Below are 12,879 nucleotides of genomic sequence, written 5' to 3'. Positions count from 1 at the left end.
TGGTGTGTGTGGGATGTGTTATGTGGTGTGTTGTGGGGACAGAGCCAGGAGTTTCCGGGCTCTCGGCCTCACGTGGAAAGGTGCTGGCTCAGGTAGTAAATGGCCATCAACTATGATTGGAGGGCCATCAGCTGTGGCTAGTTGGCCGTCAGCTGTCACCAGTGAGCCATTGGCCACTAATATAACTGCCGTGGCTACGCTAGCAGCAGATGGTAGCTGAGCTAGCAAGCGCGGATTGCAGTTAGCAAGTGGGGTTGGTTGGTTGGTTGGCAGAGAAGTGGACGGTGGGTTGCGGATCGTGTGGCTCCTGCTTCCTGTGTCTCCAACCCAGCCGCCAGCGAGAGTACAGTGGTCTGACTCCCCTATCTATGGCTCCGTGGGTGTTCCTTTTTGGCCTCACCATATCCTGTGTTCTCATGCGGGAGCGGGAGCTGAGATCCCGCCTGACACCCTGCATGACAGGTGTGTATGGGATGTGGTATGGGGGGGGAGTGTGATTGGAGGGGAGTGTGATGTATGGGAGGGGTGTGTTTTCGGGGGAGGTATGGGAGTGTAGGGTATGGCGTGAGTCTGGTGTGTGTGTGAGTTCTGACTAAGATCCTAACTCCCAGTTAGGCGTCAGAGAACTTTCCGATATATATTATAAAATTTTCTTTAGAATACATGTTAAATTCCAAAATGATAGAAATTTTAGACAAAAACTTAAAATTTAAAAATTACTATCACAAAACGAAATGTACTTGTGTTTCTAATTGGCAGAGGACAATTTTAGGATTTCTAAATAATGATTTATTAGATGAGAATGAGGTCACAGGTGTAGCAGGTATAACTAGAAATTACTCAAAAGAGTCCAGTAGAAGTACTGAGAATCAACTGAGCTAACCTCTGAAAGCAAATGTATTTATACCCCAAACTTAGTTCCTTAGAAAAATCTACAAAACAAGAATATGCATCAAATATATGGTGATGGAAGGAGAACTGACTCTGGGTGGTGAACACACAATGTGATATATAGATGATGTAGTACAGAATTGTACATCTGAAACCTATGTAACTTTACTAACCATTGTCACCCCAATAAACTTTAATTAAAAAAAGAAAAAAAAAACAAAACAAAAACAAGACTATGCAAGCACATACTCCGTTAGCTATCAGAGCAATGACGTCATCACATGGCCTCTGGAAAACTCCACTGTACACCAGTGAGAGATTAAAAGTAAACAAGGCAAATAAGTTCTTAGTGTCGTTCTGAGAATAACTGTGTCCTTAAAGACCCTGAAAAAGTTCTCAGGGTCAACGAATGTCACCTGTTGGCCCACCACTTGAGTTTGTAAATAAAGGTTTATTGGAACCCATTAAAATGCTGACTAGTCACCAAGCAGCTGTGAGTATGAAGTCATACTTTCTTGATAAGCCGGTCAGTGTGATCCGTGGCGTGTTAACCTTATGCTTTCATAGCTCAGCCAGGGGCAAAGCGGTGTTTCTGTGAAAGTGAAATAGCACCTTTCCTTAATAAGCAGCTCTTTTATATCTTTTAGCTGATGTTGAGTCCATTGATTAGTCAGAAACTCTCTGTAATAGGGGTTTTACCTCTTGTCCCTCCCAGGGCGAGCACGTGCCGGACGCGCATATTGAGAGATCCTTCCGGGTCACTTCCCTGTGCTGGCATCCAACACGGCTAATCCTGGCTGTTGGCTGGGAGACTGGAGAAGTGATTGTGTTTAACAAGCAGGACAAGGAGCAGCACGCAGTCCCCCCAACACACACCGCGGACATCACTGTCCTCAACTGGAGCACCAGCGGCAACTGTCTCGTGTCCGGGGACAGGGTAAGCAGACCCGTGGTGACACTGATTTCAGATCACTCGTTTTCCTGTCTGTGCCCTTCAGGACCTATTGGGAAGGGTGTTGCAGACCAAATTTTTTGTAATGGGTGGTTGACGAATTCAGTTGATCTTGTCATATGTCGTGGCAGATGTGGTTTTATATTGGAAGCAAGGTTTGAAAGTGTTAGTCTACCCTCCCAATCTATGGCAGAGGTATGGCTGTCATTTTTTAAATGAATGTTTCTAGGTAACTACATTCGTAAGGAGGGGCTGAAGGCTTCAGGTCACTGTCACTTTTATGGCACCCCCAAATCACCAGCTTCCCTGAGCACACTTCTTCATTGCCTAGCAGTCCCTGGTCCTAATTGTCTAACTTGGGGTGTTTTGTGGGGGTTTTTTTGGTTTTTTTTTGAAAATCACAGTTGACATTCAATGTAGTATTAGTTTTAGGTATACAGCATAGGGTTGGACATTTACATAACTTCCAAAGTGATCCCCGATAAGTCTAGTACCCATCTGACACCATACATAGTTATTACAATATTGACTATATTCCCTATGCTGTGCTTTACATCCCTGTGATTATTTTGTAACTGCCAATTTGTACTTCTTGATCCCTTCACCTTTTTCACCCTGCTCCACAAACCCCCTTCCCTCTAGCAACCATCAGTTTGTTCTCTGTATCTATGAGTTTGTTTCTGTTGTGTTTGTTCATTTTTGTTTTTAAGATTCCACATAGAAGTAAAATCGTATGGTAATTCTCTTTATCTGTCTGACTTATTTCACTGAGCATGAAACCATCTAGGTCCATCCATGTTGTTGCAAATGGCAAGATTTCATTCTTTTTTATGGCCTAGTAATATTCCATTGTGTATATGTACTACCTTATCTTTATCCAGTTGTCTACCAATAGACACTTAGGTTGCTTCCATGTCTTGGCTATTGTATATAATGCTCCAATGAATACAGGGATGCATATATCTATTCAAATTAGTGGATTTCTTCGGATAAATACCCAGAAGTGGAATTGCTGGGTCAAGTGGCGGTTCTATTTTTAATTTATTGAGGAACCTCCATACTGTTTTCCATAGTGGCTGCGCCAATTTACAGTCCCACCGACAGTGCATGAGGGTTCCCTTTTCTCCACATCCTCACCGACACTGTTGTTTGTTGACTTATTGATGATGGCCATTCTGACAGGAGTGAGGTGATATCTCGTGGTGGTTTTAATTTGCATTTCCCTGATGATCAGTGATGTTGAACATCTTTTCAGATGGTCTGTTGCCATCTGTATGTCCTCTTGGGAGAAATGTCTATTCAGGTCCTCTGCACGTTATTATTATTTTTTTGATGCTTATACTGTTTTTGTGTGTGTGTGTGTTTTTTAATTTTTATTGGGGAATATTGGATACTGGGGAACAGTGTGTTTCTCCAGGGCCCATCAGCTCCAAGTCGTTGTCCTTCATTCTAGTTGTGGAGGGCGCAGCTCACTGGCCCATGTGGGAATCAAACCAGCAACCCTGTTGTTCAGACCTCACGCTCTAACCAACTGAGCCATTCGGCTGCTCCTCAGGTCCTCTGCACATTTTTTTAATGAGATTGTTTTTTTGGTGTTAAGTTGTATGAGTTCCTCCTATATTTTGGATATTAACCCCTTATCAGATATATCACTGGAGGATATCTTCTCCCATTCAGTAGGTTGTCTTTTCGTTGTGTTGATGGTTTCCTTTGCTGTCCAGTTTTCCCAACACCATTTATTGAAGAGACTGTCTTTACACCCTTATATTCTTGCTTCCTTTGTCATAAATTAATTGACCATATAGGCGTTGGTTGATTTCTAGGCTCTCTATTCAGTTCCGTTGATCTGTGTATCTGTTTTCATGCCAGTACCATGCTGTTTTGATTATTATAGCCTTGTAGTATAGTTTGCTATCAGGGCATCATGCCTCCAACTTTGTTCTTCTTTTTCAAAATTGCTTTGGTTATTCGGGGTCTTTTGTGGTTCTGTATAAATTTTAACATTATTTGTTCTAGATCTGTGAAAAATGCCATTGGTATTTTGATAGGTATTCCATTGAATTGCATAGGTAGATTGCTTTGAGGAGCATGGACATTTTAACAAGATAGTAAATTCTTCCTATCTTCGAGCATGATGTGTCTTTCCATTTATTTGTATCTTCAGTTTCTTTCTTCAATGTCTTACAATTTTCTGAGTACAGGTCTTTTACCTCCTTGGTTAAATTATTCCTAGGTTGTTGTTTTTTTCTATTTTTTTTTTTTTGATACAGTTGTAAATGGGATTGTTTTCTTAATTTCTGGGAGTTTCTTATTGGTGTACATGTATAAAAATGCAACCGATTTCTGAATTAATTCTGTATCTTTTTACTTTACTGCATTCATTTATCAGTCCTGATAGTATTTTGGTGGACTCTTTAGGGCTCTGTATAGTATCATGTCATCTACAAATAATAACAGTTTTACTTCTTCCTTTCCAATTTGGATGCCTTTTGTTTCTTTTTCTTGTCTATATGCTGTGGCTAGAACTTCTAATAGCTATGTTGAATAAAAGTGGTGAATGTGGACATCCTTGTCTTGCTCCTGATCTTAAGAAAAACGTTTTTAGCTTTTTACCGTTAAGTATGTTGTAGCTGTGGGTTTGTCACATATGGCCTTTATCATGTTGAAGTGTGTTCCCTCTGTTCTCACTTTGCTGAGAGTTTTAATCATAAATGGCTCCTAAATTTTGTCAAATGCTTTCCTGCATCTGTTGATATGATCATATGAGTTTTATACTTCATTTTATGTATGTGATGTGTCATGTTAATTGATTAGCAGACATTGAACCAGCCTTGCATCCCAGAAATAATCCCACTTGATCATGGTGTAGGATCTTTTTAATGTATTGCTCAATTCGGGTTGCTAATATTTTTTTGTGGAGGATTTTTACATCTGTGTTTATCAGGGATATTCGTATATATATACATATATATGTATATATATATATATGTATATATATTTGTTTTGTTTTTTGTGGGGTTTTTTTTGTAATATCTTTGTGTGGTTTGGGAATCAGGGTAATAATGCTGGCCTTGTAAAATGAGCTTGGGAGCCTTCTCTTCTCTTCAGTTTCTTTGAAGTTTGAGAAGAATAGGTGTTAATTTTTCTTTAAATGTTTGGTAAAATTCACCTGTGAAGCAGTGGTCCAGGACTTTTGTTTGTTGGGAGTTTTTTGATTACTGATTCAGTTTCGTTAGAAGTTTTCAGTCTGTTCAGATTTTCTGTTTCTTTTTGATTCAGTCTTGGAATGTTGTGTGTTTCTAGGAATTTATCCATTATAGATTGTCCAATTTGTTGGCATTTAATTGTTTCTAGTATTTTCTTATAATCCTTTGTATTTCTGTGGTATCAGTTGTCACTTCTCTTTAATTTCTGGTTGGTAATTGCAGGTTAAAATGTTAAAAATAAGTGCAAAAACTGCAATTACTTTTGCACCAACCTAATATTTATTTGGGTCCTCTCTTTTTTTCTTGATGAATCTGGTTAAAGGTCTATGAATTTTGTTTATCTTTTCAAAGAATCAGTTTCTGCTTTCATTGATCTTTTGTATTGTTTTCTTAGACTCTATTTCATTTATTTCCACTCTACTCTGTATTATTTCCTTTTTTCTACTTACTTTGGGCTTTATTTGTTCTTTTTCTGGTTTCTTCAGGTGTAAATTTAGATTGTTTATTTTAGATTTGTCTTGTTTCTTCAGGTAGGCCTGTATTGCTATGAATTTCCCTCTTAGAACTGCTTTCGCTGTGTTTCATAGATTTTTGGGTTGTTGTGTTTCCATTTTCCTTTGTCTCAAGGTATCTTTTGATTTCTGCCTTATTCTCATTGTTGACCCTTTTGTTGTTTGGTAGCATGTTATTTAACCTCCATGTATTTGTGTGTTTTTTCAGTTTTCTTTTTGTTATTAATTTCTAGTTTCATATCATAAAGGAGAAGATTCTTATTATGATTTCAATCTTAAATTTATTGAGACTTGCTTTATGGTCTGTCCTGGAAAGTGATCCACATTCTTTTTATCACTTTGAATATTTCATGCCAATCCTGTCGGGCCTGCAAAATTTCTGTTGAGAAGTCAGCTGTCAGTCTTGTGGAGGTTCTCTTACATGTAACCAACTGCTTTTCTCCTGCTGCTTTTAAGATTCTCTCTGTGTCTTTAACTTTTGGCGTTTTTCATTGTGATGTGTCTTGGTGCAGGCCTCTTTGGGTTCATCTTGCCTGGGACTTTCTGTGCCTCCTGGACTTGTGTGTCTATTTCCTTCACCAGGTTGGGGGAGTTGTCAGTCATTATTTCTTCAAATAGGTTTTCAATTCCTTGCTCTCGTCTCCTTCTGATACCCTTGTGATGTGATGCTGTTACACGTGATGTTGTCCCAGAGCCTCCTTACACTGTCCTCAGTTTCAAAATTATTTTTTTGCTGTTCTGATTGGGTGTTTTCTGCTACCTCGTCTTCCAAATCGCTAATTCGATCCTCTGCTTCTTCTAATCTGCTGTTGATTATTGAGTGCAGTCTTCATTTCAGTTATTTTAGTCTTCATTTCTGACTAGTTCTTTTTTACATTTTCTGTCTCTTTGTTGAAGTTCTCATGGAGTTCATCTGTTCTCCCCCAAAGTTCATTGAGCAGCCTTATAACCAGTGTTTTTTGTTTTTTTTTAAACATAAGGGCCACGAGTCTTCATTTTTCTTTTTTTAATTTTATTGGGGAATATTGGGGAACAGTGTGTTTCTCCAGGGCCCATCAGCTCCAAGTCATTGTCCTTCAATCTAGTTGTGGAGGGCGCAGTTCACTGGCCCATGTGGGAATAGAACCAGCAACCCTTTTGTTCAGAGCTCGCGCTCTAACAAACTGAGCCATCCGGCCGCCTGTCATAACCAGTGTTTTGAACTCTGTATCTGGTAGATTGCTTGCCTCCATTTTGTTTAGTTCTTTTTTTTGGAGTTGTGTCCTGTACTTTCATTTGGGACATGTTTCTTTGTCTCCTCACTTTGGCTGCCTCCCTGTGCTTGTTTCTATATGTTACTAGGTAGATCTGCTATTTCTCCTAGTCTTGGCATGTGATAGTTATTCTGTGGGGCCCAGGGGCACAGTCTTCTTGGTCATCTGTAGCTCAGGGCTTCTTAACCAGCTTGCTTTGCCACTCAGTGGACATTTGTCAGTGTTTGGAGACATATTTTGTTGTCACAATGGGAGTTGGTTGTTTTACTGGCATCTAGTGGGTGGAGGCCAGAGATATTGCTCAACATCCTACAAGGTATAGGATAGACCATACAACAGAAATGTCAGCAGTGAGAAGCCCTGGTCTAGACCTAATTTGATTCACAAATGTACAGCAGAAATGTTACAGTGTGTTCATTTATTTTACATGTTTCAAGTAATACATTTACATGTTTCAAAGTTCAAGAGGTGTGACATGCTGTATACTTTGAAAGCCCTCTCCCCTCACCTCTGTCAGTTCCCATTCCAGCATCTTAAAGTCGCTCCAGAGTTTCTTCAAGGACATATAGGCACATGCAAATGCATTCTTCCCTCAACTTCCGATTTTAAAAAATTTCAGACCTTTAGAGGAACTGAAACAATAGTACAAGGAATACCCATATACCCTTCATGTAGATTTACTAGTTGTTAACATTTTGACACATCTGCTTTCTCTCTGTGCACACACACACCACACACACTAGGGGTGCAAAAAAAATGTACACATTTTAAGAGATGTTATCTATGTGTTTGTTACTTTTCGAAGTTGAATTGAATTACAGTAGCAATGTGTAGTGTGACGTTGTTTGCTCAAAAGACAGTGTTAATCCAATGAATGCTAGCGCCATTCATTGCATTACAATTTTAATAGTCATTCCTTTCTTAAAATGTGTACACATTTTTTTTGGCACCCCCACGATATCCCTGATTATTTGAGAGCTTGTCATAGGCCTCACACTTCACCCCTAGATCCTTTGGCATTGACTCCTAAGAACAAGGACGTTGCCCTCCATAAAAGCTCAGCAGAGCTATTGTATATATAGTGAACTCAGCAAAGTTAACAGTGGTGCCATCCTGGTATGCAGCCCATGACAATTTCTCCAGTTGTCCCGGGGATGTCCTTTACAGCTGAGTTTGCGCTAACCCAGCATCCGGTCGAGGACCATGCATTGTGTTTGGCTGTCATTTGTCTTTAGTTTCTTTTCATCAGGAACAGTTCTCTGGTCTCTTGCATCTGCTCGCTCTCTCTTTTTCAGTCTTTCATGGCAGTGACATTTGGAAGAGTCCAGACTAGTTATTGTGTAGACTGTCCCTCAGTTTAGATTTGTTTGCTCGTCTCTTTGGATTAAACATTTTTGGCTGGAGAGATCACAGAGGATCTTGTCTCCTGATTCTCCTTCTTTCACATGTGTGCGTGTGATTCTGTTCTGTCTCGGGCTTTTTCATTATCTGATGCGTCTTGCAGATCTCTCCATATTGGTCAACAGTGAACTTCCTGCTTCTCTTTTAACCTGCCCTTCATTTGATGAATGTACTACGAGTGTTTTTTACTTCACCAACCCCTGTTGATAAACATTTCAGCGGTTTCCAGTCTTTTGCTAAACTGGCACTGACCAAGTGGCCGAGCTCGGGCTTTTGTCATTTCACACAAGTGGAAGTTTAGAGAAATTCCTAGAAGCGGGGCGGCTGAGCTTGTGATATGGTGAATGTTCCCAGACCTCCCACGGGGCTTGTACCAGCTCACACCAACCCACCCACGTATGCTTCCCCACAGAGGGTTGTATCCAGGTTCAGAATTTTTCCTGGAAAAGTGACATCTGTCGTGTTCTCGTTTGCATTTTTCTTGCTATGGAGGATGGGTATCCTTTCCCACAGCCACTGACATTTGCTTTTCTGGTCGTATCACTTGCTCGTTTTTCTGTTGGTTTGTTTCTTCTTTCCAGGTGATTTTTCTTCTATTTTTTTTATTCAGTTCCCACCTCTTACATTGCCCTGGCCCTAGAGTCTGACTTCCTTGGTGACCTTTCCCACCTCCCTGCTATGAAATGCTCTTCAAATCCCCTATAGAAATAAAAGAACTCAAGATCATTGAATTTCACTATTCTCACCTTGACTAGAGAAAAAAAAATTAACGAAGTAGATTATCAGGCATCAAACAAAACTCAGACATTTGCTGACCACGTGCCATGAGTCATCACATTTAAGAGCAGAAATCCCTAATCCTTCTAAGGAACTCTAGACTGTTCTGGTCCTGAATTAAGAATGGGCTCACGCACGAAGAGAAGTAATAACAAATGAATAAGCACTTGGAATGAACGGGCTTGGCTGCGGGAGGCTCTTCTCGGCTCTTCTCTCATAGACGCTGCTCTACCGTGTTTCCCCAAAAATAAGACCGGGTCTTATATTAATTTTTGTGCCAAAAGACGCATTAGGGCTGATGTTCAGGGGATGTCATCCTGAAAAATCATGCTAGGGTTTATTTTCCAGTTAGGTCTTATTTTTGGGGAAACACGGTAGTTAGGGTACGTCTGGTTACCTGTGACTCCAATGCAGATTAGCTGAAGCAAGAAGGTGCAATTAATCTGAGGCCATCGGAGTGTCCCAGGGTCTCCGTGGGCAGGAGCACAGCTGACTTCAGGACTGTCTGGAACCTAGAGTGAAGTGCCATCTGCCAGCTCTGTGCCATTCTGTGTTCCTTCTGTGGCAGTCATCTCTCTCTCTCTCTCTCTCTCTCTCTCTCTCTCTCTCTCCCTCTCCCTCTCCCCCCTTCCCTCTCCCCCCCTCCTCGGTCCCGTTCTGTCCGCAAGGCAGAATCTCTAGGAATTCACCTGTTTCAGCCCCCACTCAGAAATGACCTGTCCCTCCTTTTCTGTCCCAAGTGCCACTCAAGCCAAGTGCCCACATGTGCAGCACTGAGCGGTGCCCAGGGAGGTGAGAAGATGCCTAGAAAAGGGACACTGGGCGTATATTTCGTGACGTGTCTGTTAGCAGTTCCATTGGTAAAGAAACAGGGAGAATGTCCCGTGGACTAGATCTCACAGAGACGAGGGTGGGACCCAGTAAACCCATACATGACAAGGGGCAAGTCAGTTCTTAGGGTCATGATAAAGTATTAGAGAACCTAACATGGGGACCTGTCCTTTGAAGTGACAGTATGTGGCCGACAGTCGCATTTAGAAGGCTGTAACTTCACACCAGTCCCTTCATACATTAAACTCTTGCTCTTCACGAAAAGTGCTCGTTTCTCACCATAGGGGTAACTTTTCTTTAGAGCCTTACTGTGTAAAATTACAGTGAACGAAGTAACTTGGAAGAAATGACAGTAAAGAGACAGCTCTGAACACAAAGAATTGCCCCGCAGGAGCAGAGGGAGGTGGGAAAAGCATTTAGAACCCGGAGGGGGTGCAAGGCTGCCACAGCGGAGACGGGACATCGCAGAGTTTGCCTCTAAGTCTCCTCTTCGTGCTGCACTTGCACCTGCTTAGCCACAACCTGAGACAGAGCACGTTTGACTCGCTGCATCCTTGGGAGTCAGTGGAAGTTTAATTCGTGATCATGGTGGACTGCGTCTGTCCTTCTGTCCAAACAAGGGGTACGGTCCCATAACTGAGCAGAAGTCATTGCTCTCAGGATCCAGGGCCTCTGAGCGTTTTGCGTGGACTTCTTCCCCAAAGCAACAGCCTAGAAATCGACATGCTCAGTGGGTCTTGGTTGTATTCAGGAACCTGGTTGAGTTGCCAGCTAGCAGCTTGTGTGTGCTAATAAGCTCTCTGTTAAGTCTATTATTGTGTTAAAAAAAAATAAGTGCTGGGTGGTTGCCTTTGAAGGGCAGAGCAGAGGGATGTCTCTGCAGATGGGATGTGTGCGTCGAACGCCATCAGACACAGGATCCCACAGGATGGTTCTCCAGGGAGGAGGCTGGATGGCGGGGAAGAAAACCTTCTGATTTCCTCTCCTTGTCTTTTTCACTCTGCAAGGATTATTTTTTAAATGTTATTTTGAAAAGAATCACCAAACACAAAGGAACCCATAGCGCTTTTATTCTACATAAAGTTGACAAAGTCAAGAAGAATCCGTTTGATGATATGTACTATTCATCTCATATGCATACTCACGTTCGGTACCATTTTCAATCTTGCATAAGTTTTCTTGGAGACTTACTGGGTAAGTGGCTTTTAAAGCCGATCTTATTTGAAAATCATATCCCCATATGCAATAAAGCGGTGTCAGCCAGCCTGTGGGGATATTGGAATCAGTGCTGATTGAAAGCAGGGTGGGAGGAAGAGTGTGCTATGCTTACGTGTCCACTGACCTTGGGCGGGAAACATGCCTTGAGGAATGCCCGGGCATCAGAGCAAAGGCACCTTGTAGACGGAGTCGGATGGAAATACTGCCATGCGGCAAAGCTGAGCCCGCGTCCCCTAGACCAGTTCCGATGGAGTTTCTCACACTTATCTGTGCTGTTAATGTGAGACTTCGATGCCTTTAAAATTGAGCATCCAGTGCACTAGCACTCAGATCCTGGTTTCTATTGGTTTCCTGCAACATAGGGAACCAGGGCACCCTGATGGCAGATTCTAGGACGAGGGCAGGACAATGAGCCCAGAGAATCTGTAGCGCCATGAAAGAAGGACGTGCTCACAAAACCTACAATGACCGGTGTGTCACAGGGACACAGGAGCTAGTCCAAAGAGCTCCCCGTGGCCGAATCTTGAATAGTTGGAGCAACAAATAAAGTATTCTTGGATTATACCACAAAGTAGAAAATAATTATCCACGGTTCCATAGTGACACAAATATATGATTGAATAAATAAGCAAATCTCCCATTCTAAAAAATCCCAAAGAATTGATGTAGCTACTCCATGCTCAGGGAGGTGAGACATTCCTCCAGTCCCAGGGGCATAGTGACTTCCTAACAAACAGTACAGGATGGAAAGGAACTGCCCAGTGGAGACACTGGACAAACATGACTTCAGCCAGGAGATTCGGGTCAGTATCACAGAGATAAGTCCTGTCGAGGGCATGGACTTCTGATTCAATGGGATGAGAAGGGCTTAATAGACCTCCTCAAACCTGGAGAGCATCAAAAACAGGAGCGTCTGAGACACGCTTCAGCCCAGAGGAACCTAAGGAGACGTGATGCCCAAACGTCACGTGGGTCCTGATGGGAACCTGGGTCAGGAAGACGGCGTTAGGGAGGAACTGAGGAAATGTGACTAAAGACTTTGGTTCCTGTAACGTATCGATATTGGCTCATCAATTCTGAGAACTGTACCACAGTGACCTAAGATTTAATAACAGGAGAATCTAGGTGGAGTTATGGGACTTCTCGGAACTGGCTTCACAGCTTTGCCACAAATCGAAATCTGTTATAAAACTCAAAGTTTGGTTTAAAAACCGAACATGTGACAGTTATTATCTTCAGGGAGGACAAACAGGAGAGGGCACATACGAACGAGTAGAAGAGTTTCTGGTTCCTTCACTAAACACTTTTGAACTCTCTGGATTTTTCACAGTGCACCTATAGCAGTTTCATTTAAAACAACAACAAAAAGGAGGACTAGGGGCCGGCCCGGTGGCTCAGGCGGTTAGAGCTCCATGCTCCTAACTCCGAAGGCTGCCGGTTCGATTCCCACATGGGCCAGTGGGCTCTCAACCACAAGGTTGCTGGTTCGATTCCTCGACTCCCACAAGGGATGGTGGGCTCCGCCCCCTGCAACTAAGATTGAACACGGCACCTTGAGCTGAGCTGCCACTGAGCTCCCGGATGGCTCAGTTGGTTGGAGCACAGGCTCTCAACCACAAGGTTCCCAGTTCAACTCCCGCAAGGGATGGTGAGCTGTGCCCCCTGCAACTAGTAACGGCAACGGGACCTGGAGCTGAGCTGCGCCCTCCACAACTAAGACTGAAAGGACAGCAACTTGAAGCTGAATGGCACCCTCCACAGCTAAGACTGAAAGGACAACAACTTGACTTGGGAAAAAGTCCTGGAAGTATACACTGTTCCCCAATAAAGTCCTGTTC

General features: G+C 42.5%; 1 protein-coding gene across 2 annotated transcripts in view; it reads left to right on the top strand.

Annotated features, from left to right (window-relative positions):
• The window catches only part of IFT140 (intraflagellar transport 140), an 88,133-nt gene that overhangs the window by 4,240 nt on the left and 71,014 nt on the right, over nt 1-12,879 (top strand). For both annotated transcript variants that reach the window (XM_033101081.1, XM_033101082.1), the window contains exon 3: nt 1,607-1,828. In XM_033101081.1, the coding sequence (XP_032956972.1) occupies nt 1,607-1,828 (222 nt within the window). The remainder of the gene's footprint in view (nt 1-1,606; nt 1,829-12,879) is intronic.

The sequence above is a fragment of the Rhinolophus ferrumequinum genome (assembly GCF_004115265.2).
Source record: "Rhinolophus ferrumequinum isolate MPI-CBG mRhiFer1 chromosome 15 unlocalized genomic scaffold, mRhiFer1_v1.p scaffold_54_arrow_ctg1_1, whole genome shotgun sequence".
Classification (NCBI taxonomy): Eukaryota; Metazoa; Chordata; class Mammalia; order Chiroptera; family Rhinolophidae; genus Rhinolophus; species Rhinolophus ferrumequinum.
This window is presented reverse-complemented; position numbering and strand designations above follow the sequence as displayed.